This window comes from Gallinula chloropus (genome assembly GCF_964237585.1).
Source record: "Gallinula chloropus genome assembly, chromosome: 7".
NCBI classification, from domain to species: Eukaryota; Metazoa; Chordata; class Aves; order Gruiformes; family Rallidae; genus Gallinula; species Gallinula chloropus.
Genome location: NC_140092.1, coordinates 20709146 through 20736199, shown reverse-complemented (window position 1 = coordinate 20736199; position 27054 = coordinate 20709146). Strand labels below are relative to the sequence as shown.

General features: G+C 40.1%; 1 protein-coding gene across 1 annotated transcript; it reads right to left on the bottom strand.

Annotated features, from left to right (window-relative positions):
* Nucleotides 1–261: 261 nt before the first annotated feature.
* Nucleotides 262–27054, bottom strand: ZDHHC2 (zDHHC palmitoyltransferase 2; the record flags this gene model as incomplete). Its single annotated transcript, XM_084266940.1, has 12 exons — nucleotides 26871–27054; nucleotides 17308–17334; nucleotides 14232–14326; nucleotides 10985–11105; nucleotides 10098–10167; nucleotides 8480–8512; nucleotides 5596–5716; nucleotides 4750–4882; nucleotides 2179–2305; nucleotides 1905–1997; nucleotides 690–799; nucleotides 262–302 (listed from the first exon to the last, which is right to left on the bottom strand). The coding sequence occupies exons 1-12, from the start codon at nucleotides 27037–27039 to the stop codon at nucleotides 262–264; spliced, it is 1140 nt and encodes a 379-aa protein (XP_084123066.1). The 5' UTR covers nucleotides 27040–27054.

The window sequence follows — 27054 nt, the reverse complement described above, 5'->3', positions numbered from 1 at the left end:
TTACCTAAAAGCAATGGCTATAAAGGTTAAACTTCTTTACAAACATGACACATCAAGAAATAGGAGGTTTAGTTTAAAGTTATGAATTAATGTGCTGCTACTCATGGTAAAAAAAACAATTGAAGAAAACAGGTAGAAATTGCTTTAGTTATTTTCTTTTGTGCATTTTTCAAGTGTTAAGGAATCATGGAGCAATCCATTAAGTACAGAGAGTATTGACATACCTTTCCTTACCTATTCAGATGTTTCTTTTAAGGGAAATTAGGTTTCATTTTCCATGGTTAACGCAGGATTGCTCATACCTTTAAAGAAAAAAAAATAAAAAAAGGTATTTCCAGGGGAAATGGTCTTGTGTCTGTTTCAGCAAATAACTGAAGCCTTTAATTGACAATCCATCTTACTGTCATTCCACTACTACCAAGCCTGTTCCTGCCCTGTGTCCCCTATATGGCTTTTCACTAGTTGCAACAAAGCATCATATTACTGTGGTATAAGCAATTTGTCACCAAAAGAGTTACTGGGCTCAGCCTAAAGGATAATGGGGACCTACTGGTGTTTATGTTCTTGGTGTCTCTTGGTCAGGTTTAACAAGCACAGCAGCTTGATACACAGAACTTCCTACAAGCGTGCTTATAAATTAGGGTTCATGAGGTTTACTAAAAACCAGTCATTGTGGCATAGTTCCTTACCAACTTTGCCCTTTTCAGCCTTTGCACTGGTTTCTGGCCAGGACGGTGTATCCGTAAGAAGGTGGCTCTGGGAGTCGCGCAGCGGCTTTGCAGGGAACAGGTGGTTCTCACTGTAACGCCCATAAAAAGCCCATTAGTAACCTGCAATGATCTTTTATTAATTTACCACACATTACACACAGTCTGTCATACACAGTATTCCCCTACTGTACCTTGCAGCTCTTCCAACGAATCCCTACACTTCCAATGAATCCCTACACGACACTGGAGCTGGCACAGACGCAAGCACAGTCTAACAAGCAACTCTCTAGCACAGAGTGGAGAAATGTTCTGATTTTTGTCTTTGACAGCTATTATATATTAATGCATGTAGCTGGGTTCCAAATGCACTCTATCCATATTCTCTCCTACTACAACAAACCTGATGTGACAGTGGAAAGAATATCTCCAACTTCCCTTGTCTAATATACGGTTCACTGCAGTAAGATTTACAATGTCAATAAGCAGCTGAAATGTGATGTGTCTCTTTTATGGATAAAACATTGTCAATATGATTCCATTATCATTTATTAGTCACGTATTCAAGTTTACTATTCTTATCACACTCTTCATTATATCATGTTCACAACATTTATGTAATGTGAACTACCAAGCTATTTTATTTATTTAGTATAAAGATCATACTCATACTTTGCACATTTTGAAGATGTCATGTCCATGAAGGATAGGAATTATGAAAATATGTCCTGTTATCAGCAGGAACAAAACAAGCACATTTAACATGTGGCTTCCTGTGCTTTGGTACAAGCACTAAGGTCTGGGCTTCCCTTACACAAAGCATCTTTCATGGGATATGAAGCAGCAGCCTCTCCCTACAGCCCTGCAAGGTTATGCATACATGTAATGTGGGCAGAACAGAGTGGTGCTGACACTGTATGTTAGGCAGGGCTGGAAAAATCAGGTCCTGGGATGCCAATGAACCAAGAGAGAGCACACTGAGGGGGAAACACCCCACCTTATTTCCATACGTTTAAATACTTATCTGAGGATTACCTGAATTACAGTTTAGCTGTCTAAAATCTGACTTTTATTTATGGATTGGATACTATTCATTTGCTTACCACTTTTAAATGTCTCATATATGGTTCTATTTATATGTGCACAGCAAAAAAGAGAATAAATACAATTTGAAACGAGTAACAAAAAGCAGATTACTTTTTGGATGTTGAATTAAGACCAGTAGGCGTGGAAGCTTGCTCAGGATCCTGATTGACAAGGCAAGTTGGGAAGGAGCAGCCATCCCCTAGACTGAAAAAGTCAGAATTAGTTTCATACATACAAAACCAAAAAACCCAGAAAGCTTTGCACAGTTGTTTTATCTGAAGTGAGTATTACTGTATTTTATTTCAAATTTAACCGCCTCCTCAATCCCTGTGGATCCTAATTAGTCAAGAGTTTCAACAAATGGAGCATTAAAACTGGAGTGTACCTGGAGAACACCGGCAGCAACCAGTATTTCTTCTCATCACCAAACACCTGCCTGAGGTTTTTGCTGAATCCCAAGCTAAAGCCATTCTTGTCTGTTCTGTGGCGAAATATGGGAGCTCTGAATACCTCTTAAAAGAAAAAAATACTCATTAGAACTCTTGGCAAGATAGCATGTTAAGTTTCACACTGATATTTAGCCAATTGCACCGATGATATTGTCAACTGAGAAGGAAAGGTTGTACTGCCCAAACAACCACAAAAGCCAGTCCACTCATGAAAGCCAAAGTCAGTGCTACAGAGTCACAGTGTGTATGGATAAAGTCCTACAGCTGAGGAAGGGTGGGAGTCTCCACTACCCTCCTCCCTAATCAAGGCAAGGAAGAGTGAGAAAAATCACTTGTTAAGAAGGCCTGATATGTTCTTTGAATATTTCAGCATGTGACTATAGCACAGAGAGTGTTGAAGAAATAAAAAACTAACCAAAGGATTTACTACAGGAAGAGTAATGGAAAAGAAGAAAAGCTTAACCTACTTTAGTAGTAAGACTAGCTTTTCCTGCCCTGGGGTATGAAAATAGCGTGTGTTTGTACAGCTGCATAAAGCAAGCACTTTACCCGTAGACCCAGATTATTCCCCACGGACATCCAACCTAAATTTCTGGAGAAGAGCACTAAATATAGCTTCAAGTGTTGCAAAGTGCCTGAAGCAGAAAACTCATTCACTTTCCACCAAGTGACTGATAGCCATTTAATTCCCTTAATTGGCTATATATAGTAGGCAAACCATGTCCTGACGGTACCGCTTACACGAACCATGCTGGGACCATGCAGAAATCATCCTTCTGCAGTAAATCCTTAGCTATGAACTACAGGAAGTGACTTTGAGCATGTAGTATGCCTTCGTTACAAGGTGTTTTAAAGAAGGGGGAAGGGAAAATAGAAATACCCTTTTAGATGCCCATGTCAGGCTAGGAAAACAGCTCCCAGGATGATTTAAGCAGAGTCACATTTAAAGCACTCATGGCTTCCTTACCAAATTATTGCATGCTAGGGTTTCAGATATTGAGCAATTTCCCACAGTAAAATGGGAAGATGAGAGAAACAGATCTTTTTGAGTAGCTTGCATGTACAGAAAACATGCTCTGTTACCTGCCTGGAATTAGACTCGTTTTGTGAAAACATGAAATGCTTAATTAGAAGTGTACTACATTATGGCTACCCTTAAGAAGTTTGTGGGTTTTTGCACTAAAATGTTAAGAGCAGTTTGCAAGCAGAATACTTATTTCCATTTATTTAAGCATTAATAAAACTTTTCTCCACTTACTACTAGATTGAACAATTTTTTTCCCCTGGTACTAACTGCTAAGTAGATAATTTTTCAGAATACTGAAGAAACCCCCAAACCCAAGAGATATAAAAACATGCTTTATTCCAATGATACCTAGTCAAAATTTTCAGTTATCTACACATTAGTAAATCTGAAGATTGGAAAAAACAGACCAATTCATTGCTTTTCTCTAATTCAGCTTCTATGAACAGAAAAGCGTTTCGAGCTTTAGAAACTTTGTAATAATGTAATAATGCAACCTGGCATTATTACAGTCCAGGATATAGTACAGAACAGGCACTCAAATCTTCTGCAACTCTATTTACTTATTTGTTTGTTTATTTAGTTATTAAGATTTGTAACCAGAAAAACCATACATCCAAGCAGTAGGAAGTCCTGGTTTAACACTGATATTCAATACAGTTATACACACTGTCCCATGGTAGAAGCACAGGTAATCTTCTTTGAGGTTTTTAAAATTAAAGCCTAACACCTTTCTACGCAACTATGATTATGTGGTAGACAAGACTCACAGCTGTGAAACCATCTTGCAGATCTCTGTGTTCATTTACTACTAAGTAGAGAAGCACTGCCTTAAAGCTTGTTCTGTATCATATTGCTCTCTGGCATTAGTTCTGATCAGCATGAATGACCACAAAGAGCCAATGTTGCAAGGGCTACACTGAGCCTGCCTTCCAAAGATCTTTTTTTTTTCCTGCTCTACTTGTCTCCAGTACAAGCAAGCTCTGGAAATAACAACTCTGCCTTTCCCAGCTTTTAAACAGCTGAACTGAACAGAGGAACTTTGGTTCTGCAGGGAGCAAGGGTGGGAATGAAGCGCTGGAGCCACTGCCCAGACTGAAACACTGTGTTGGGGGACTCTGTCCTAGGGGCTGGGATGCCAAACAACTTGTGCTTGCATGCTTGTGTGAGCATGCTTTAGTGCATCTAATATTTACTGCAAAGTGCTCTCATAATTTATTTTTTTAATTATTCAGTTTCTGTTAACAAGCTGTGGATGGGAGAGAGTGGGAAGAAGGGGATAAGTTCATTAATAGCCCGGTCCCTTGGGGCAGGAGGAAGAGTCAGAATTTCCGGGGCAGTCTGTGCCAGACATTGCCAGATCCAGGTACCTCAAACCAGAGTCCAAGGAGCCTGCATAGGATTATCCATTGCCCCCAGACATACAGTACACATATACTATTTATTTTTTGCTGTAGAACAGAGAAGTGTTACATCTACTTACCTAACGTAGACTTATTCTTGCTGACAAGCCAACAGTGATAGCCAAAGAGAGAAGACAGACTGACAGAAAACATAGCTGCAGCAAAGAATAAAAACATGATGTGGAATTTGGCTTGAGTATCAGGAAGGCCATTCTAAAAATAAAATAAAAAAACATGCCATTAGAATTGGGGAAATAGCTGTTTAATTTGATTATTAATAATCCTCTATACAGACAAACCAAATTCAGTGTAGACACAAACATACTACACAGTAAGAGTCTGAATAAATGAGTTATGCACCTTCTGTGTACAGAGCCAGGCATAGGTTGCTGACAGCAGCTGAGTTAAATGGGCCCTTTCTTAACAAATACTGACAAGAAGAATCTGAAATTTGGCTCTGAACTGTGAAGTGTCTTTTAGTGAAGAAAAATTTTGTGAAAATTGAGTTGTTTCATGAGGCTTTTCAGAATACTTATAGCATAAAAACTGCAAATCTAAGAAGGTAATATCCTAAGTTGTGAAGGCAGGTAAACACAATTAAAATATTAGAAAAAGTTCTCTGAAGCTTTCTCACAACACAGCATTAAAGGAAGTTAAAACCTACCTGTAGTATGAATTCCCTTGTAAAATGTTTTCTAAATAATTGCATACTTTTTCTACACAGCTTCAAAACATTAAAGAAATAAGTGACAATTCATAAACCATGATAAACAGAAAAAAAAAGTAGAGGGCCATACTTATTAGGTAAACTTTTCTACCTAACATGAGAAAAATGCTGGATTACAATGCAGTGCCTCAACATCTTAGACTTCTCACACAGTGTAACTTCACACGCTTAAAGACAGTATGTAGATTAGGGTACTTACTGTCCAAAACTTGATAAAATACTGTAAATCTGTTGCAGCAATGAAAAGGCAATACAGTAGTGAGTAAGCCAAGAAGAGAAGAAAAAATTTGTAATTGGAGAATCCTACACAGTTGTTCACCCTGATAACAAAACAAACAAAACAAAAGTAAAAATGGAATGTAATGAAAGTTATTTTCTTTGCTTTCATCCAATTTAAAATGGATGAAGAGTACAACTTATAAATGTACAACTGGCTAAATGACAGTGTGCTATTGCAGTGAAACATTCACACAGAAGAACAGGTTAGTTTGGCTTACAGGTAAGATTTAAAACATTCAATTTTGAAGTACAAAAGGGAGGGACATCCTTTCTGCCTCAGGAGTTTACTGAAAATGCAGGCAAAGAAATAACTTACAAGGCACTGAAGGTGATGCAACTCAGTTAACAAAAAGCATACAGAATTAAGGTGATGCTACATTCTTTTTGGATGACTGGGACAAAGGAGAGATGTTTCAAATGATTCCCAAGGTGTTCCTAATGGGCCTTGTTAGTAATAGAGTTGTTATATATGAATTATACTGCTGGTGATGCATCAAGTCATCGCATTCCTCGCCTGCAGCTCCATCTACGTACAGTATGAGCAGCAGCAGCACTAGCATAGAAATCACTAATGCTTTTATTTCCACATGACTTAAACCTTTTAGAATGGAGTGCAATTAGTGTTAAATATTTCCTCTTATCACAGTGCTTCCATTAGTGTGGGAGAGAGAGCCAGAATAAAGCCTCCCAAAAGCACAAAAAGACACCTGACCTGGCACTAGGGCATGACTGCCCTCTTACTACCTCTGCCTTCCAAATGCTTCATCTTACTTTCCCTAGGTTATTTTTACCTGTCCTTTCTCCAGAAATCCTTCTTCTAGCAGAACAGTAAAATACTAGTAATTACTCCATCCATGCTCTGCTGGGGTCACATGGATTCTTTCTTCCTCCTTTCCCACCAAGCAAGCAAATCCCAATGCAACAAGCAAAGCAGGACCTAACAATGCTTTCAGGGGAGCTAATCCCTACCCATCATACTCATTTGTACCCTTAAATTTGTTGGCAAAATTGCCACATGATATTTCCTGAAGAACCCTTGCACATGGGTCTAAAGGAAACCAGCAAGTTTGATCAGGATCTGTGCAGTATTTCAAAACTCCCCTGTCACTTCCACACAGTTGGTCTTTTTCGTGATAAGCAAGGAACTCTGGGCATCCACTCAAAATAGGGAAAATAAAGCAATACCTCTTTTTCTGTTACTTTGAGTACAAACATAACAATTCTCCATGAAAGAGAGTTACAAGTCTAAGTAACTCCATTTCCACTTTTTCCATTTTGCACCCATTGCTTATTAGATTAAAAACAATTAATAAGGTAAATACTCTCAAACTGGGTATGTTTATCTTGTTTGAATATGAAGAGTTTGCAAACAGGTAAAATAAGCAAATGCTGCTGAAAGGAAAATGGAGTTTATTTTTCTAGAAATCTACACCCTAGTGAATTACTGCTTTACTACCCCTTGACACAACTCTTATGTGCTCTATTTATGATTTGTAACTTGATGTAATGGATTTTTATTCTGAAATTGAAGTTTACATGAAGGTAATTTTCATACACTATCCTAAGGCAAGACAACTCAAAACATCCAAAACAGACCATAAAGCTCATGACAACTGTGTATATTACTAAATAATTATAGTAATAGAGATTTTTCACTGATATTTTGTCAGGAATAGCCTGACAAGTATTTTTCTTATACTACAAGTTGGTCTTTTTTCTTCCAAGAAATTTGCTCCACATTCAACAGTTTTATCTGTTAGTGGTTTGGCTGGGTTTCTGGTTGGTTGGGTTTTAAGCAGCACACTGCTAACACTAGCAAATTTCACATGCTGGTATCTGTACAGCTAAAAAAACATGCAGGAAGTAACTATCCTGTACTGTCACATGTATCTTTCAATTGCATCTATCACACCGATGCAAATAAGGGGAGATTCTTAAATAATATTCCAATCCCTCAGAAGGTGTAGTCAGGACCAAGACAAACAGGAGGAGCCCAGCATTCCTTCCTTTTCCAGGACAGTCTCCTCTGCCCAGGAATTTGATTAAAGAAGGTCAAACCAGCTGCTTAGAACCATTTACTAGTCAGTTTGTCCAGTGCAGGAGATTCTTCTGCAGCCTACCACTCAATCCTCTTAACTTGGACCTTACTAAACACTTATCTTAATTATTTCCATGCCAAAACTGACAATTAATTTCACATCCTGTCTATCTACTGGTTCCAGGAGCTGTGGAGGAAAGAGAGGAAAACAAAAGCACTACACAGACCGATGAGGCAGCAAAAGGAGGGAAGGTGGGAGGTGAGGGGAGAAAAAAAATGAAAGAAATTAAAGAACCCATAAAACTAGAAGAGCTAACTTGCTGTTTCCAGCACACCCACTGAACTTGTCCTGGGAGCTTCAGCAAGAGGAACAAGGCACAGCCCTTCCCTTTGGTTTTTAACCCAGGGTAATATTTCAACATGCAATGTAACTAAGCCCCAGCAATACTTGAAGTCCACAAAGAAAAGATGCAATTCTTAGAAGTAGTTTTCTTTCTGATCAGAAGCCTACACCTCATCCTAACTGCAAAAAGATGGAGTTACCTAACTCAAAGGTCCAACAAAAACGATACGTGAAGTTCTTTCCACATCTCACAACTAGGAGAAGAGGACATACAGTAAGTAACTCCAATGGTCCTGTAAGACCAGTAACTTCACATAAGCATTTCACTCTAGGAATAGTGAAGCATCACCTTCATAGCAGGCCCCTCAAGAGTTTATTTTATCAAGTCAGAAAGTAAGGAAAGAAAGCCAATAGTACACTCACCAAGGGCAATGATGATCCATTTTCAAAATGCATCTTAAAAATCCAACAGAATTCCAAGCATTGCAAAAAGCAAAAGAAAACCAAAAATCAGAAGGAAAGTTACAGGTCAAATTGAAGTTACTCACATACAGATTAAGAATTACCCATATACACTACTGGTTACTTAATCTATTTAGCAAAGGTATCTATTTAAATTCACATAATACATCTTACCTACAAGTAAACTGCAAGCACCTCAAGCTCAAAATGATTATCCTATCAAGAGCACGGTGATTTAGAAAAATACAATTTGTAACTTCAGCTCTAGGATTTGGTTCTCATTCTGCATAGGTTTTTCAACTAATGTTTATTCTCTGATAGAGACATAGAAACTGGGGTAGCCAAATTATTCCGTACTCAGTAATGCAACTAAACATATTTCCAAGTACGTGATCTGCTTTTACAGAAACATATGCAGATGCACTGGAGGGTTTTAAGAACTTACCTTGTATGAAAAATCCCAAACATTTTTGTAGTTAATCACTCTCCATAATAAATCAAGCACAACAACATCAGGTATAATTGAAGTGGGTCAATTTTGACAAGCTAAGGACAAAATTAATGCATTCTGCAAAACACATTAACTAATGGCACTCTGCAACTTTCACTCACATTTCATAGGATAACCCAGGTCACCCTTTCTCTCTACTCTGCTCAGACACCAGAATGTTTCTATCTTATACTGCAACCACCATCCTGTACAACACAACCAAGATCCTCTTCCTGCCTCAACTCAGGTTACTCTTTCAGTCCCTCTGCTGTTTTGCTGGACAAAATGGAACGTCTTCTCTGTCTCACAATCACGCTAGAAGACTTGGTCCATCATCTGCAGAGTACTTGGAACAGCTTTAAAGCTAAGAATAAATCAACCTTTGAGGAAGTCCCTTCTCTTGAAGTTAGAAATCTAAATCACTGTGGGCAAGAGTGGAGAAACACAGACACCCAAGCTAGCTAAAGAAAGGTCAGAGAGAGGAACAGCCAAAAGAAAGATTAAATTAGAATGCAATTAGACTTCTGGGAAATAGGGAGGTGAGGTTCATTTTGTGTTAGACAAACTTTATTTTACAGCTTCAGTTAGAAATGGGGGATGCTTGGTTGTTTCTTTGTTTAAACAAAAATAGCCTGCAAGTTATCCAGTGAAAAATAGGATATTAAGTTTGTTACCTCAGATAAGATGTAAGTGACATCATGATTAGACTGAGATGGGTAGTGATCTTTATTCAGATTCTAACAAAAGAAGCAAATTTTTGTTTATCAGCTATTTTTGGTTACATTCTTAAGGAAAGTTATTAATAGTCATAATTTCTATCCACTATATAAAGAATGTGTAAGACCACATAATCCATGTTGGCATCAAGAAAGCCACAAAATGAATTAGAGTAAGTTAGAGACTTCCTTAGAAATAAATAAGCAAACAAACCCTAAACCTGAAAAAATAAAATCTAAGGAATAGAAAAAGCTTCTCTGCTGAAACATTAAACCTGATAAATGTATGAATAAAAAATAAAAACTTCTGTGTCAAGATAAAAAAAAATAATCTATTTACTCAGAAAGCAATTTATTTAAAATATTTCCTTACTTGTCGCATACAGAACAGTGATGGCAACGATCTGGTTTTACAAGATGGCATCTGTCACAGTATCTGATTGCTAAAGAAAAAAGTTCCAAGATTAGATCTCAATGTAATTACACATTTGGATTCCTGAAGTCTGTGCAAAAGTAAACACAAGCAGCTCAGCCCAGCTGAACCCCTAGGAAAGCATTTCAGCATGATTTGGAGCAGTTGCAAATATTGAAACATTCTTTAAGTACTTTCAGTGCTGAATCTAGCAGAGTGAACCCAAAAAGCTTTTGCAACCTCCACTAGTCATGCTGATCAGGGCTCTTTCTTCCAAACCCCTCAGCCCTGCAAAACAACCCACAAACCAACAAAACCCTCACTAGACTGGAAAAACCTTTAAAGACTGTTCAACAATATAGCTTTTTTTAAGCTTTTATTCTAACGGCTTTAATTTACTGTATGAGATTATCTCTTGGATCTGCTTAGCAAGCCAGCATTCACAAACATACAGTATCAGCAGGTTAAGATTAACTCTTAGTTTGGAAACTGAACCACCAACAGCTTCTTACTGTGACCAATCTAGCTAAACATGACATGCAGATTCTTCCTATGGAATACGAAATCTACACAGTTAGAGACTGCTACAGCCTCTTCTGCAGTTTGTTAGTATTAAAGGCTATTTGTTAATGTCAGTTTGCAAACACTTATCAATCCACTTTAAAATCCTAAACTGTATGCAGCAGTTTACAACAATCTTTCTCACTGAATAAACGTAGTTGCATAAAGCTACATTAAAGTTAAGTTCTTGGGTCACTTTTTGTTATTTTATGAACTATAGAAAGCAGTTCTTGCTTATAATTCAAAACAGATTTCTGCCTTTGGTGGTCTCCTGAACACCTATTTACCTCCAGACATCGTCCGTGTGTAGATAGGAAGATCCTTGGCTGCCCGTCTTAAGACTTCTTGCTGGGATTCACCTCTAGGCTCCCTCTCTAGAGATTCCTTGTCTGAGTATGATAGATGAAACTGGAATAATTTTTAAAATCAAAGATATGTTAGCACATTTTAAGTTAAGGAAGTATCTGCAGAGATGTAAAGAAAAATATATTCATTATATAAAGACAGATTAGCAGCACATACAAGGTATTACAGCAAAACCCCCAGTATTCCTAAACCCACTAATTTAGCTTCTGGCAAATGAAGACAAACTTTAAAATATTTCTCATCTGGTGTTGATGCAATGCTGAATGCTTCAGGAAGTAATAAGCAACCCTTCTCAAGAGAAGGATCAAGAGTTTACCCTTCTCTTGAAAGGTCAGTTAACTTCTGAAATATGAAAGATAAGACAATGCATATAAAGCCAGGGATGTCAGTTCTTAACTGAGAAAAATACACAACTAGTAACAGCAGAAAAGATAGCTTTATCTCTCTTTCATGTCTGGCATTTCCCCTTCTATTCTTTGCCACTGGAGAGTTGCTGTTCTCTCATGCAGGCGTTAGGATGTGTTTTAACTTCAGAGACTGCCTGAGAGAAGAAGAAATGGGTGTCCTATATGACAGAATAATCACGTCTTAACACCCTCCTGCACGAGAGGGCAACTTCTGTCACTGCCCAAAATAGCAGTAACACTGCTCCAGTAAGAGCTGAGATGGTACAAATTACCAAAAGAGATGCATGCTATACATCAGGTAGTCCACATTTCTTATACTCTAAAGTCCTCTGCAACACAGCAATACAGTCAGCTTTGTCGCTGCAGTTTCTAGAAATGAGCAGAGGCTGAAGTCCTCTGAAAAGAAGTCTGGACTTGGCAGGAAGAGTTGCTGTCTCTAAGCTGTACTAAAACCAGAAGCCTTTTACACAACATTTATGCTACAGAAAGACTAGCCAATAATATGATTTTTTTTTTCCTAGAGGCAAGTGATGCATGTAAAACTAAGAAAGCAGAGAGAAACATACAGTTAGGAGCCTATTCTCACCTCCACAGAGAAGGCACAACTCTACCTTCCTGACAAAGCTCACCATCTTCCAGCAGAAGTTGGACACTCACTGTTTAGCACAAGTTTCTCAAGTCAGCTTTCTTTTTCCCCTAGCAAAAATACACCCTTGCCAACACATGAATTGATTTATATTGGGGAACATGGGATTTCTCACTGCAGAAACTTCGTTCAGAATACTTTTTTTTTTTTTTTAATGCTTCCTGTTTGATGTACCCAGAGCTATTGCTCCATCATTTTCTACTGGTTCTCAGAATAGCCCTACATCTATAAAACCTTCCTGCCTGGGAAACCATCTTTTCTCCCATCTTCATGCAATGGTTGTATACAGCTGGTACACACAGGTACAGAATGGCTACACACACACACACACTGAAGTCCCTCAAAGTCTTCTAAAGAGAAGCTACAGTCAGAACTTCAGATCTCTTCATTCACTGAAATAAGCTTAAAAAGAAATACACAGGCTGTGTGATTGCACCAGCTGCTGTATTCACGAAAACAAAACATAAAAACTTTGTTTTTCAGTCTTCAAGCAAGTATTTGCTATAGCTGTAAGTCAGTAAAATTGAAAATACATCCTTTCACCTTTACAGACTTCATCCTAGAAACTGGAAGCCAAGCAGTAACTTAACATTACAAAATACCTAATTAGAGTTTAAAAATACTGCTGTAGTAGATCAGAAAAAAAGACATGGAACAACAAACATGTCACTTACTGCCAGCAACACTGTGTAAATTCCAGGAACACAGAAACATCACACATTGCTTTCTATTACCCAATTTCAATACTTTTAATATCCCATTTGAAGTTCTCCAGTAGCATTGTGTAACGACTTTGGAATCCCACTATAATTACTAACGATTTGTCAAAATATGTTGGAAGTTTTTATTGGCATCAGCCTGGTGATTTAAAAATCCTTCTAATTATCACTACAGTAACCATACACATGCACATATTTTGCTGTGTAATTATCAACTGAAATAGGTTCTTAATTTATTTTGCTGCTCTCCGCCCCATGCTGTAGTAAAGACTGCAGTGTGAAATTCAAGGAAGATGCCAATTACTTTGAATTATCTATTTGTTTCCACAATTACATATCTTATTAGTGAACAAAAACTATTCAGAAGAGAACCTCTGCACCACAGACAGCAGAAATCACAAGCTGCTTAATTTCTGTTGGCATGGTAGCTACAGGAACTAGATTTGTGAGTCCATGCTGAAATAAGTATTGGCTTCCTGGACATTTCAAACTACAGAGCAGCCACAGCACAATTATTTTTGACCTCACAGTTTGTATGACATAGCCCCAGCTGAGGGCTGCTGGGTTTCTCTACAAAGACAGGATGGAAGAGGCCAAAAAAAAGTTGCATTGGTTGTACCAAGTTGCACAGGGCAGATTTTCATCAGGACTGACAGTTTTCTTTCCATTAAAAAAAAATAATGTTACAAAGAATGTGAAATTGAAGTAATAAAAAGCCCCAAAACGGTACTAAAAACAATAATCTCGAGGCTACATCATGTTGAACATGGTTTTGTATCTTGATAGTCTCCAAGACAACCAAATGCTGCTTCTTTAACACTGCTGTACTAGCTGGACTTAGACTTGGGGTATCATGCACTTGTTCTGTACTAGCTCCCTTCCTGCTTAGACAGCTGTGGCCTTCCAGCATCAGCTTACCTGTTGTGTGCTCACGCACCAACCCTCAAGTTCCTTCACACTGAAGCAGATGGGGAAGAAGCTTTAATTGAGAGGAGGACAGCCCGATGCTGACAGGCAATATAAGTCTTAAACACAGGGAAGTATCTTTCTTGCACACATAAAAGCATTATATTCCCATGCAGAGACTTAAGGTCCTAGTTCAAATAACATGTCCTTTTCAAGTGGAGCGGTTTATTTCTGGTTTATTTCTTCTTCATAACTATTATCTAATTTTTAAAAACTATTAAAAACCTTTAAAACTTAGAGAAGGTATAAATTGTTTTGTCTTGGTCATTACACTTCTTGCAATCTGACTTACTCCTATGAAGCTTTAACTACAATCTGTATTTTTCTACACAGTGTGAAACTACAGGAGATCAGAGTCTAAACTATTCAAATACTACAAAATCAGGCATTTGACTAAGCTATTTGAGAAACAAATTTAAGTTTATCTTACTTCTTTTGAAGGATTCATGGGTAGCGTAAAGATTGTTTTCCAATATGACCAGACGAACAGCATGAAAAATATGTGGTAAGCAACCAGGCACACAACTAAAATCAAAAAGGAACAGAATTAATAAACACACATCGGTGATATCATAGTACTTACAAAGGGATGCTGTATGTTTCACAGATAGTTACTCTAACAGATGTAAATACAGAGGCTCTGCAAAAGCTTCGCAACAAAAATACTGCACTGCAACTTTACATGAGACAGATACAGACTGTGTGGGCAAAGTCATGATACAGGCTACATCTATTACACGAGTTTGAGGGGAGTGGTTAACAGTCTGTTAGAGTCCCATAACCTTTTAGCAAGCACTCTCCTTATACCCATTTGTTACATCCTATTTCACTGATGTGTCTTTGCTTTTTACCTTTATAAACTGTGTAGGAAACTGCTAGCCATGCAAAAAAACCACCAAATCCACCCCAACAAAAACCCCCAAGCCCTCCAGAAGGAATTACAGTTACCTAAACTAAATGACTAGAGTGAGGGGAGACTTTGAGTCTCTGAACCATATTTGAACCAATTCATTTGTTTTGCTAGATTTTTAAGAGGGAGGGCAGAGGGCAGTTTTTTTAAAAAACCTGCAGGTTCTTGAAAGGCAAATATTCATTCTCTACTTTACATTCTTACAGACAGTGATTTATTCTTAGATTTTTTTTAATAGGTGCCAGTCAACATTTACTATGCTGAGTTGTTTTACTAGAACACAGACAATAACTTTAACTTTTCCAAAGAGCCTGCCATGGATGGACAGGAGTTTCCATTTAAAAGGTCTCACTTTACTAAGCAAATCAGTAAAAAGTAAATGCAAATCTTGTATCTAATGTGCAGGAAAGAGTATTTCCTTGGACTTTACTTCCTTGAGCGAAGAAGTAGCAAATAAAGGAGAGCTAGGACAGCAACAGTGAAAAATACTATTTCACTGCTGTACAGATGAACTCAGATCACAGAGAGCTCAAGGTTATACAGAAGCTTCACGGTCAAATAGTCTATATACATCCTCTATTAATCCGTAAGATTGTCACAAAGGGAAACATGTATTTTTGCTACACAACCTGAAATGTTGCCTTTATGTATTTAGACCATGGTTTTATATATGTTATGCTAGTCAGTGCTGTGGAATTTTCCATAACACATGCATGATGGTGTGTGTAAGTGCAGGAACAGTTGCCCTGCGTGTTCTTGTTCTTTTGTAATTTTGCCTCAAAAGTAACGCAGAATAAATGCTTCTAGTGTTGAAGTTTGTTTACTCAAAAAAACACCAATACAGTAAATATTTACTCTTATTCTTTAGTCAGTTAAAAATAATAAACAAAAGCCAACAAAATCTGAGGAGCAACACTGTACAAAGCTTTTGGGATGACAAGGGAAGAGAGCCAAATGCCATGTCAATGAACTGAAAAAAAAAATCTCATTAGCGTAAGTAAGTGATAAAACAGGACTCCACATAAGCATAAAACACTAAATGACCATCCTGTTGTTGCACAAGCATCTGGCAGGAACAGGCCGCATTTTTATCAGAACATTTCTATCAACTCTAAAAAAATAAACCCAGACTGACTCAAACATTATCAGTATTTTTTTTAAACAACAGTATTTTAATGGTAAGAGTGAGGGCAAGGCAGAGGAAGTTACACCACTTCTGTGCGCTATGTGTTTACCAATCTGCATCCGTATTTTATTGTCGTGAGAATCATGGTAACAAAATGCCTTTTTCAATCATTAAAAAGAGACCACCGCTGGAGGAAGACAAAATTTTAGCCTAAAGACACTGTCCCACACGCGTGCCCTCTGAAGTCTGCACAAGACTCAAGCTCTCCTTGTTTGCTCTTGCACCTCAGGCCTCCAAGCCAGCCCAGGCCCCAACAGGCCACTTCTCCCGGGTTACCTATCCACCAGTTTCCCTGCACTGTGGGGGAGGCCCTGGGCTGCCCAGTGGCTCTGCTGGATCTGTGCGTCCCCCTTTACTGGAAGGCAATCCTTTAAAAAATAGCTTTCATAGCTACTAGAGTTGCCTGGAAATCTGCAGGAACCTCTAATGGGGCTGGGACCCATGTGCCCAGTTTTTCAACCCAAAAACACTTCAGGCAGAAGTACAGCCAGGGTAAATATCTCCTGACCAGCTGAAGCTCACCAAGGTTGTGAGCAGTTAAAAATAAGGAAATTTAATGTTGCCCAATCCATTTTGTTGATGATTCTGAAGTGCTTTGTGAGCAATGCCTAACAACACACACTTCGGAGCAGCAAGAAACTGGATTTCTAAGTCTGCAGGTGCTGAAGTTTGCAGACAGGCTTACGCCCTCCTCCAGGTGCAGAGATCACTGAACCCAGAAAAGTTTTTCAAGTAAATGGTTCTTAACAGGCAACACTTACTAAGGGAGGGAGTCACCAATGACTTCATAAAGCCTGCTGGAGATTACACAAACCTAAAAAGCACATGGTTTGTCTCCCAACCCCTTCCTCCAAAAGCTCTGCAGCCCCACATTTTACACTTTCACGTTGTGCTGTAAATTAAAATAGAATCTGGAAGAGCAACCTAAACGTGCTACAGCTTCAGGGTAGGAACTCTAATCAGGCAGTTTTATTATCTTCTGGAAAGGATAGGTATTTGAAGGCTTCTGTTTCTTCAAAGCCACTGGCTAAAAAGAAACTTCAGAAAAAAAAAATCACCTCCCATTTAAGTATGTCACACTCCACACAAACACCTTGCTTATCTTTAGAAGTCCTGTTTTTTACAGAGCTTTCCTCAGTATGAATTAAAAAATTAAAAACAGAATATAAGGACTATTTTACTTGACACTGCAGAAAGCCAGTTAGAAGAGTAAAAAGATTTAATTTCTCTCATCTCTATTTGGAATGGCTAAAGGAATATTCAGGAAGAGCAGAATTATAAAAGGAGCTGAGGAACACAAAAAATGCACTCATTTAAAACAGGTTAGATCTGTATATCAATTTTACTAGTAAACTATTACACTCTCCTGATATAAGAATTCCCCTTATAAACAGCTAATAAAAATCTTACCTTTTTCTCCAATATTTGTCATTGTCACTGAAAAATGAGAAGAAAAAACAAAGAGTAAAGATATGTTTAAATAGCAAATGAAGGAACTTCATTTTTAAACTTCATATTTTAAACTTTTGCTTTTCTACCAAAGAAGGAAGAATAATCATCAAACAATACAAAGGTAAGTCCACACACCATCATGCTTTTATGTTGTGTACATTCATCCCAAGAATGGGTAGACAATGCCAACTGCTTGTCAGGTTTATTGGATCCCATTCCCAGGCTCAGTTCCAGAGAACAAACATCTCCATCTATCTGAAGTTGCCCAAGTTTAACACCCAAAAAGCCACCTTTAAAGAACAGTTATTTCCTTAACTGTGGTTGCATGGGTTTTACAGATAGTTTACAGGTTTACAGGTGTTCTGTTCTTGAAGTGAATGTGCGAGCTCCAGACCTGGTCTCACCAGCAATACTCGGTGCCACCTTAGGTCTCCAAGGTATAACAATGGAAAGTAGAAAATGGAAGTTTTGTTTCCTTTAAGAAGTTGCCCACCGATTACAGGATTTGCGGACAGTAGAGAGTGAGAAAGGTGTAGGCACGTGAAGCACGGGGGTAGAGTACACAGGTATCACATTTCTGTCACAACACTTAGGAAAGAGAATAAATCTTTTTCTTATATTCCACTCTGGGCCACATTATTCAAAAAAGAAAAAGTAACAATTCCGCAGTGGGTATCTCAGAAAGACCAGAAACTCCCAATTGAGCAAAACCTCGTGGTGCTCTCCCACTCAAACCACTCCACCACATATTTGTTCCTCCCAATCAAGCAGTCTACAAACTGTAATAAACTGCCACCTACAATTGCAGGCAAGAGGACAGCAGCTATGTAAATCTGTCATCCGCTTTCGTTTTCCTAACAAAAATGGCTACACAAGGCTCGTGTACAGCAAGCACAAGGCAAGTCCTACTGCAAGGCCAAGCAGCCATTGACTTTTGACTTTGATGTATGAAGCCTAGGCTTGTTGATAAAGTCACTATCTAAATGTATCTTGCACAGTGCAAGGATGTACCATGCGACCAGTGCTGCTCAACACCTGAACTAATGCTCTGGAAGAGTGAATAAACACTCATTAAGTTTATAGATACCACTACCCTGGAGACACCAAACGGTCCATCCAGATGGACCAGACAGACTGGAGGAATGGGCCAACAGGACCCTTACAAAATCTAGCAAGGGCCAAGGCCATGTCCTGCACCTGTAAAGAAACAACCCCTGCAATGATATAGCCTGGGGACTGCAGGGCTGGAGCAGGTCTGTGGAAGAGGCTATGGGGGTGCTGGTGCTTCTGGCTGACAATGAGGTCACTGAGACTAGGTGAAGTCCTTTCAAACAGGAATTTTTCCACGACACTCTAATTATAAAATAGGTCTATTAAAATGGAGATTTGAATCTACCAAGCAAGCACTTACCTTACCTGAGGAAAACAGTAAAGAACCACGTACAAAGTTCTTCACACAAATTAGAAAGACACCACAGAAGTTGCATGAGCCCCTATAAAATCCCCTCTATTCTCTCCTCAGCTTTCTACTTCAGCTAAGAGAAAACATTAGAGCTTGGTAAGCTAAATACCCACCTAGACAACTGCTAGAGAGAAGCTGAGGGAACATGTACACACATGTTGCTCTGAGGAGCAGAGATGCTGCAATACAATAATGCACAAGACCTATAAAAATAGAAGAGTCATCTACCAGAAGAAAGCCAAAAGACACCTTTAGAGCTGATGTGCAATTTAAGAGAGCCACAGCTCTCAGATCAGGGCAAACTGGCCACTACTCAAATTCTGTTTTTCTTTCACCACTTGGTACGGTCAGCAAGGTGCACAGAAATTTTTCCTGTCTTCTTGGAATACCTCCTCTGCTAATTAAAAAGCCATAGCCAAGCACACATTGCAGAATCACCTGTTTCAAACTAAAACCTAAACCAACCTTTCACAATGATTCGTGGTATTGTTCTTGCCTAACAAAGGAACGGCACAGAACATTGCTGTGAAAGCACTTGTCATCTTCCCCCTCCGCACACAGCCTTGAATAACATGTATTAATTAGATTCTTAACCTTTCCACACGCCTGTGAACAAAGGACCAATACAACTAATACATCCAAATTTACTAATTTCTACCTGACTGCATGCCTACAGCTTTTCAACATTTCTGTCCACTTTTGGGATGAAACACCCACTTTGGAGTCCACACCTGCTCAGTGGACCATCTTTTGTGCTTTTGCTGTATCTATCTTGGAAGCCAAACGTACAGCCAGGAGCTGTAGACCACAAAAGCTAAAACATACAGAGGAACACGCAAGATACTTAACAACCTGCAGCTTTTCAAAGTGAGGTACTGCTCCTTCTCCTTCTGCTTTTTAAAAACACCTTTGACAAATGCTCCCCAAAGCCCCCATCATGTGTAGGACAGCAATGGACCCGCAGGCATCTTCAATACTGCAGGACTAAAGGAATTTCTTTTTGTTGGGTGGGAGGGTTTTTTTTGTACCAGGTGACAGAATTGACAAGCAGGGGAAAAAGGAAAAAGACAAAACAAAACGCCCTCACAAATCAAACTCCCTTATATTTATCTTAAAAATTAACCTTATTCTATTTGTAGAATGACCACAATAATACAAAGACTTCTTAGGGCAACCACAAGATGCTTAGAATTCTAAAATCACACTATTTAAGTATGTGGAAAATAATTTTGTAACAGGAAAAACCCCTCAAATTTTGCACTTGATTAAAGAAACATTTGCTATTTTTTCCACTTTCTGAGCAGCACACCTAATGTATTTATTTAAACCAAATTTTATCTCTTTCAGTAGATTCAGTGATACAGCTCTGCTATATTATTCAATAGTATTTGATCATATATATATATAGTCTTCAGTGAATCCTTTATACCAGTCTTTCTGGCAGTTTTCTCATTTATCATCTGAGGAGTTACATTCACTGCTGTAGTGCACAGAAAAGTAGGTCAGACCGTGCATCCTGTCATTAATAAACGCCAACTTAAACGCTGCGAATTCACTCACTGGTAGTCAAATAGCATACACATAATAAGGGTAAAAAGCATGTCTGCAATGACTAAAATAAACACCAAGGACACACCGATCCCAACCATTAAGCAATTTTAACAATCTGGGAGACAACAGGGTAAGAGCCATTGAGAGGGGAATGGAATGATACTCCTGTATATTCAGTGATGGATAATTATAAAACCATGACCTGTCTTCAAGAAGTCATTAAAAAGTTACAGCTCTGCTCGCCTGAGATACTGCAGGGGCCAATTTCATTAAGAGTCAGCCTTCCACTGCTCAAGCATCAGGATGCCATTTACAGTTCAGTACTAGCAGACTATCACATAATTAGAGCCTCTCTGTTTCATTACACAGCTTGCAGACAGTGCTGATCAGAATTGGGGATCAGGCCGGGACACACGCAGGACGTCAGCCAACAGAGATGCCAATTTCCTGAGCCAGAAACATCGCTCCCTGCTTGCCCTGAGCCACAGGCAGCCACAAACAAGAGCAGCACGTTCAATAGTTAATCCCGCTGAACAGTCTGTGCCGCAACTGCAAAAACCAACGGTGACCAGAGATAGGGTAAAGTTCTGGGTGGAAAGGGCACACAGAGAAGCCTGAGGAATTCATCCCACACTTGCTGGTAGCTTTACTCACTGGAACAGGAAACATTGGGAACGCTGCCCTGGGAGCAAAGAGGCACCACAGTTATCTCAAAACTGCCTGCTACAACTCCATCACCAAATAAGCTTTCTAAGAGAAGCCACATTGCTAGGTGCTCTGCACTGGGTCAGACCTTAATTCGGGGAGAGAAATGGATTTCCCATTTCTTGAACTATGGCCTGTTTTCTCTAGAAATCTTTTTCTCACTCACCCATGGAAAAATTACATAGGCATCCATCTTCATGTAGCTTGTGACAGGGTAAGACACATTGCTACCACAAAACCCAAAAGATTTTAGAAGTTCAAATTAATGTAAAAAATTTGTACGGGTTTTCTAACACTAAATTGTGCTTGGACTGTAATCCCAAAATAAAAGTTCCTTAACAGTAAATGGAATGATTTTTAAAAAAATAAAAAAAAGAAGAAAGACTTGAGAAAACAATTTTTTAAAGCTTTGATGGAAGATATACAAAACCTTGCTTCTGTTTTTTATATACATTTTTTTTTAATATTTAAAGTTTTTGAATGGGAAACTAAGACACATCTGATCCAGAGACTCTGCAGCCACATCTATAAATAACTGTTCCTCTCAAACTCTTAGACAGTTTAACATCTGGGATCTGATTCGCAAAACTAAGTACGTATTTTATCTTTATAGTGTATTTGAAGCTGTAAACCACTGATCTATACATGCAGTTTAACTCAGCTCTCTATACACATAGAACTGTTTTATAGTTGTGACAAATGTTCTATCCTTGCCTGGAATAGTCTGTTAGAAAAAAAATCATTGCTTGCCATAAAAACTACCTCTCTGCTAGACAGAGCAGTGATTTGCATTGAGCCAGAGTGACAAGGTGGAGACTTTCCAACCAGTGCTTCACTTCAGGACAAAAGTAACACAAGTATTTCTGGGAGATTTATGTTTGGCAAAAGTAGTCAGCAACAGCCCACACCTTTGGATTTGACAGTATTTTATGAATGTTTTAGTAAATTCATTTTAACCCCGTGCCCATCAAATGACATCACTGCCCACATACCCAGCAGCAAGCTGCCATTCGGGACCTTTTTAGGTCAGGTCGCAAAACCCCTGCTTAGGAATTGAGTATGGCCAGGAATTGTCCAATCCTTCTACTTCACAAACTTCCCATTTACTTTCCAAGTCACAAGGACAAACGGAGGAGCAAAGGCAACTTCTAGAGAAGTGGTACCACCAGATCCCTTTTAGCAAAGGCTACATCCTGATGAGAACATCTATTCAAGTTGTTTTGTATCAAGCAGTGTTAAAGCTTTAACTGAAGACACAATCTTACCTAGTGATTATATATTCACCATTGACCTTATGTCTTTAACTTAAAGCCACGGTTTATATTTCAAGGCACAAAACCTCTAGGCAGGACACAAGGCACTACATGGAGAGAGAACCAGTCATACTTAAAACAGACTTAATTCCATTTCAGAAGTGGAGAATAGCAGCTGCCTTTGGAAGTCTGAGAAAGAAATGAAAATGAAATCTGAGGAACGCAGAGGCGTCCTGCTGGCTAAAATTCAGAAGTCAATCTTCAGCTGCCAGTTTTGAAACTTTTCTGAGGGCAACCAGGGATCCCAGAAGAGGAAAAACCACAGTGTTTGCAAAATATATACAAAAATACAAATTTGCTTTGACCAAAGTCCTTTGCTACCTCAGCAGCCAACACACAGATGGGTATTTAACCAGTATTTGACAGCAGCCAACTGCACTGTTACAATGTACTTGTATTTCTATAGCCAAAAGTAAGCTGTAGATGATTACAAGACATAAGCAGCAAGTACCATAAGTCCTTTTTCTTTATCCGCTTTTATCTCCATATTTTCTGCCGCTTCCAATCCCCTGATCACACTGTGCCATGCCTACAGGGTGCACATTAATTCTGCCTCTAAACTGTGATGAATTAAGCAGCTTTTCATCCTGCTATAATTCCATTCCACTGATGTTACACAGAGTCAAAAAACCTCCATTCAGCACTAATCAATCTGATCCTCCAGCAAAAATCTTTCATGATCATTAACATCTTCAGCAGCTGGATGTCATCACACATTTTTCTTTTGCATATGGAAAGTAGCTGTGGACAGATCCTGGTCACATATTCTACTCCAGAAACAAAAGATGTGGCTGAAGAGCTCTTCTGACTGTATTGTGAATGCCTTGCTGTCCCTCCTTTTCAGCTCTGCTGAAGTCATGTTTTCTTTTCCAAATCAGGGAAATCACTCACCAGGTGGCAATATTTCCTCCCTTTCCCTTCACTGAAGTAGTCAGGAAATGCTTACTGCTAGTTTTCATGTTCCACAGCAATTTTCCTTCTTCGAAATTACAAATTCAAGCTGCATTTTCTGAGAGGATTGCCTGAGCAAGAGCATTATCCTTAGAATTAAAATCAGTGACACGTAAAAGTGGATCAAAACTGAACATGCACAACCAAATGCTACTTGTTGGATAACCCTTTCATCAGCATAGTTGTTTTTTTCACTAAAACCATCTGTCACAACCCATCTTCCTTCTTATAAGCAACTCCAAATCACAAGCCAAGAACACAAAACAGAACAAAAAAACAAAAAGGATCTCAACATCCAAGTTTGTCACGTTTCTGACACACAACTGCCAGAAACTGCAAATAACTACTGGTTCTGCCTTCCTCAAAGCACAGGGAGGATAACTACTCTAAATGCCATGCAGCTCCACTGCCCTGAGTCAGAGGTACACCTAAGAAGGAAGACATAATTATTTTGCATACAGTTTACTGAACCCAGTGAGAACAGACATACTGATGCAGGGGCTGGGGCAAAGAATTCAGTCTGCACTTCATGTTCCTGTTGTTCCAAACATCCTAGGCTGAAATTTCAGTAGCTTCAGCTACCAAAGTACAATGTAGTCATTGCACTTCACCTGTGTTTCCTCAGCTTGGTTAGAGGAAGGACAACAAACTCGTAACCCTCAGGTTTTCATAAACACTCTGGTTTGTTTGTTTGTTTTTTTTTAAAGGGAAGGAATACTTAAAGGCCCATTAAATCTAAACACAAAGTAAGTTATTTGGGGGAAAAAAGACAGCTACTACTGCAAGACAGGGGTTGTGAGGTGACAATGCTGGCAAAATCAAGAGAATGGACTTGGATACAGAGAAGCAATTTTTAGTCAGGTGTTTTAAAACCAATCCATTTACACATTTAATCCCAGCATTTGGCAACCAGAAGGAAGAAGATAACCATTTGCTAGTGTTCAACACCTTTCTCTTCCTTAAGGTTTAAAGCACCCTGAGCACTTAGTTGAACCCACTATTAAGAGACAGGACCCCAGCCACAGTAGTGCTACAGTTAGAAGTTGTGGATTCTCATTTCTGTTTCAAAACCCGATGTTGTTTCTAAAATGCTACTTGATACTGTAACTACTCAGTTTTAGAATGAAAGAGATAATCTTAGCAGATTTTTTTCTTTTTTTTCTTTTATTTAAATACAACATCCCTCCCACAACACTCAGCTAAAACTTCAAGCAAACATTCCAAATACTACTGATGAAACACTAAAAGCTCAAATAAACCACCTACAACTGTGCAAAGGCCTTGCTAACCCCTACCACTTGAAGTTTAATGCTGTTCCCTGTACATTTCCATTACCATCAATGGCAGTAACCTGCAGTAAAATAAGCAGCCATATAGAACCTCTTTTAGCAGTCAGTGCTGCAGGAATACCGGATGCGCTGAGTAGACAGGCTGGCTTCAAAGCACTGAAATGCTTACAGTCTGTTCCTGCTGTTGGCTTTCAGCTTTCGTTCTCCAAGTTGTTAGCTATTCCTTCTGTTGTTTACACTAAATATTCATTAGTAAGGCAAGACATAAGTTTATTTTATCTTAATATGCCCCAAACAAGGGAAAACAACCAGACATAGATTAAAGATGGAATTAGTGGAAGTCACAAACAACTATTATGCTCAATTCAAAAACTGGTGAGTCAGGTAGAAGGGGGGGTTGGGATGGGACACACACACACTTTAAAAAATAATAATTAAAAAAAAATATCACCTTTCTCCATAGAAAAGAATTCAGTAAAAGATGTTTTTAGCAGAGTCCAGGATTCCTCTTAGTCCCCTCCCATTACAGGCCTTTTTCTCTGAGCAGTTCCCAAGGAATTATGGCACCAGAGTTGTCAGTTTGAAGCAAGTTTCAGCATGTCATTTCTTTAAGGGCTACCTGCTTTCGGGTGAGCTAAAACCTAAAATAAAAATATAGTAGACGACTCCAACAGTAGTGCCCAAATCAAGCTGACTGTACTGAGGCTGCATACATCAGGGCAGGCGTGAACTATAGGGTCACATTCCCCCAAAATATCCTTGCTCTCCTAATGTCAGCTTGCACCTCCCCTTTCCAGGCTCGCTCAGCCAACTTCTCCCACAGCCTCCAGACAGTTCCCTTCCTTGTGCTGGAGTAGACACTTCCACCCTCCTCTCGTGAAGGCACAGCAACTCAAGTCCCAATTTCTAGTTGAAGAGCAGCATTTGAAACTAACAGATTTGAATGTTCTTCATCGAAGATGTGAAAATCCCACCTCCAATATAGGAACCACACCAAGTCTTGATACCTCCCTCCGAAACAAAGGTGCTAGGCCTGGCAACTACTTTTTGCTCAATGTCTCAACTGCTCTGCCGAGCATCTGTAGGACAAAATCTTCTCTTAAAATAACAAATAAAGAAAATAATCCAAATTTAAGTACCAGACTGCTGAGATTCTCAACACGAACAGCTTAAGTCTGGCAAAGTTATACAGGCGTTTAATGCCCTCAGCTTGAGATGGGTGTTTTTTCATCACCACTGTTCCTTAAAGGGGCACTAAATGACCAACTGTCACTAGGAACCTCACCTACCAAAGAGGGTAAAAGGGGGGGGAGAGCAGCTGATTCATATTCCTTCGTGCTGCCATTAAAACACTGCTCACAAAACACCCATACACCGTGCCTGAGCCCCTTAAAATGCAAAGATTAAATTATTTTCTACAGGATATACTGCAACAGAGACGGAAATTAATTCAAGGGCGCCCAGTGAGCCGCCCATTTAATAAATCCTTCTGGCTCGACTACGCAAATTCTCACAATAGACTCGACTCACCCCCCATCTCCATCCAGTACGCGATTAATTAATGATTTGCCTGGCGCTACCGGAGAGCAAAGGCGCACGGTCAGGATGACTCCCTGGTGAACTGCCAAAGGCGGCCCAAGAAGTTGTGAGCGCCAGACATTTTCTGAACGGCTGAAAGGTGGCACAGGGAGGCTCGGGGCGCTCCCACGTCGGCTGAGGAAAGCCCCCCGCTTTTACGCTCAGATGCGGGCAGAGACGCGCTCTCACGCCGCGGGAGGAAGACAAAGGGAGAGCTAACTTTGCTCAGGCCACCGGCACAGGGAGCCTCCGCGTCCCCGCTCGGCGCCGGGATGCCTCACGCCCGCCACACACTCCATGCGACCGGCTCCCGCCTCGCGAGGAAAGGGAACCCATCCGCGACCCGGCGGCGGGGCGGGGGGCACGGCAAACACAGCAGCACCGAGGCCCGTCGCGGCCGCCTGGGGAGCGCCGGGCTGCGAAGGGGGCCGCTTCGCCGGTCTCCAGCCCAGCCCGGCGCCGGCCGCATGCGGCGGCGCGGCCCCGGCCCCGGCCCGCGGAGGTGGCGGCAGCGGCCAGGGGCGGCCCCAGCGGCAGCACACAGACCAGGCCGCCGCCCCCGGCCCCGTCCCGGCAGGCTGGAGCCCGGCCGCGCTCTCCCAGCAGGGGCGGCGTCCACCCCTGTCCCGCGGGAGCGCGTCGGCGCCCCCCGCCCGCCGCGGCAGCACTCACGCAGGCAGAGCTGGGTGACATAGGCGTAGTAGGACCAGCAGAGGATGCTGGAGATGAAGAGCACCGGCACCCAGTAGAGCAGCCGCTGGCAGCGCCGCCGCACGCCGCCCCAAGCTCCCGCTGTCCCGGCTGGCGGCGGCGGCGGTGCCGCCATCTTCCTGCACCGCATCCCGGCCGCTCGCTC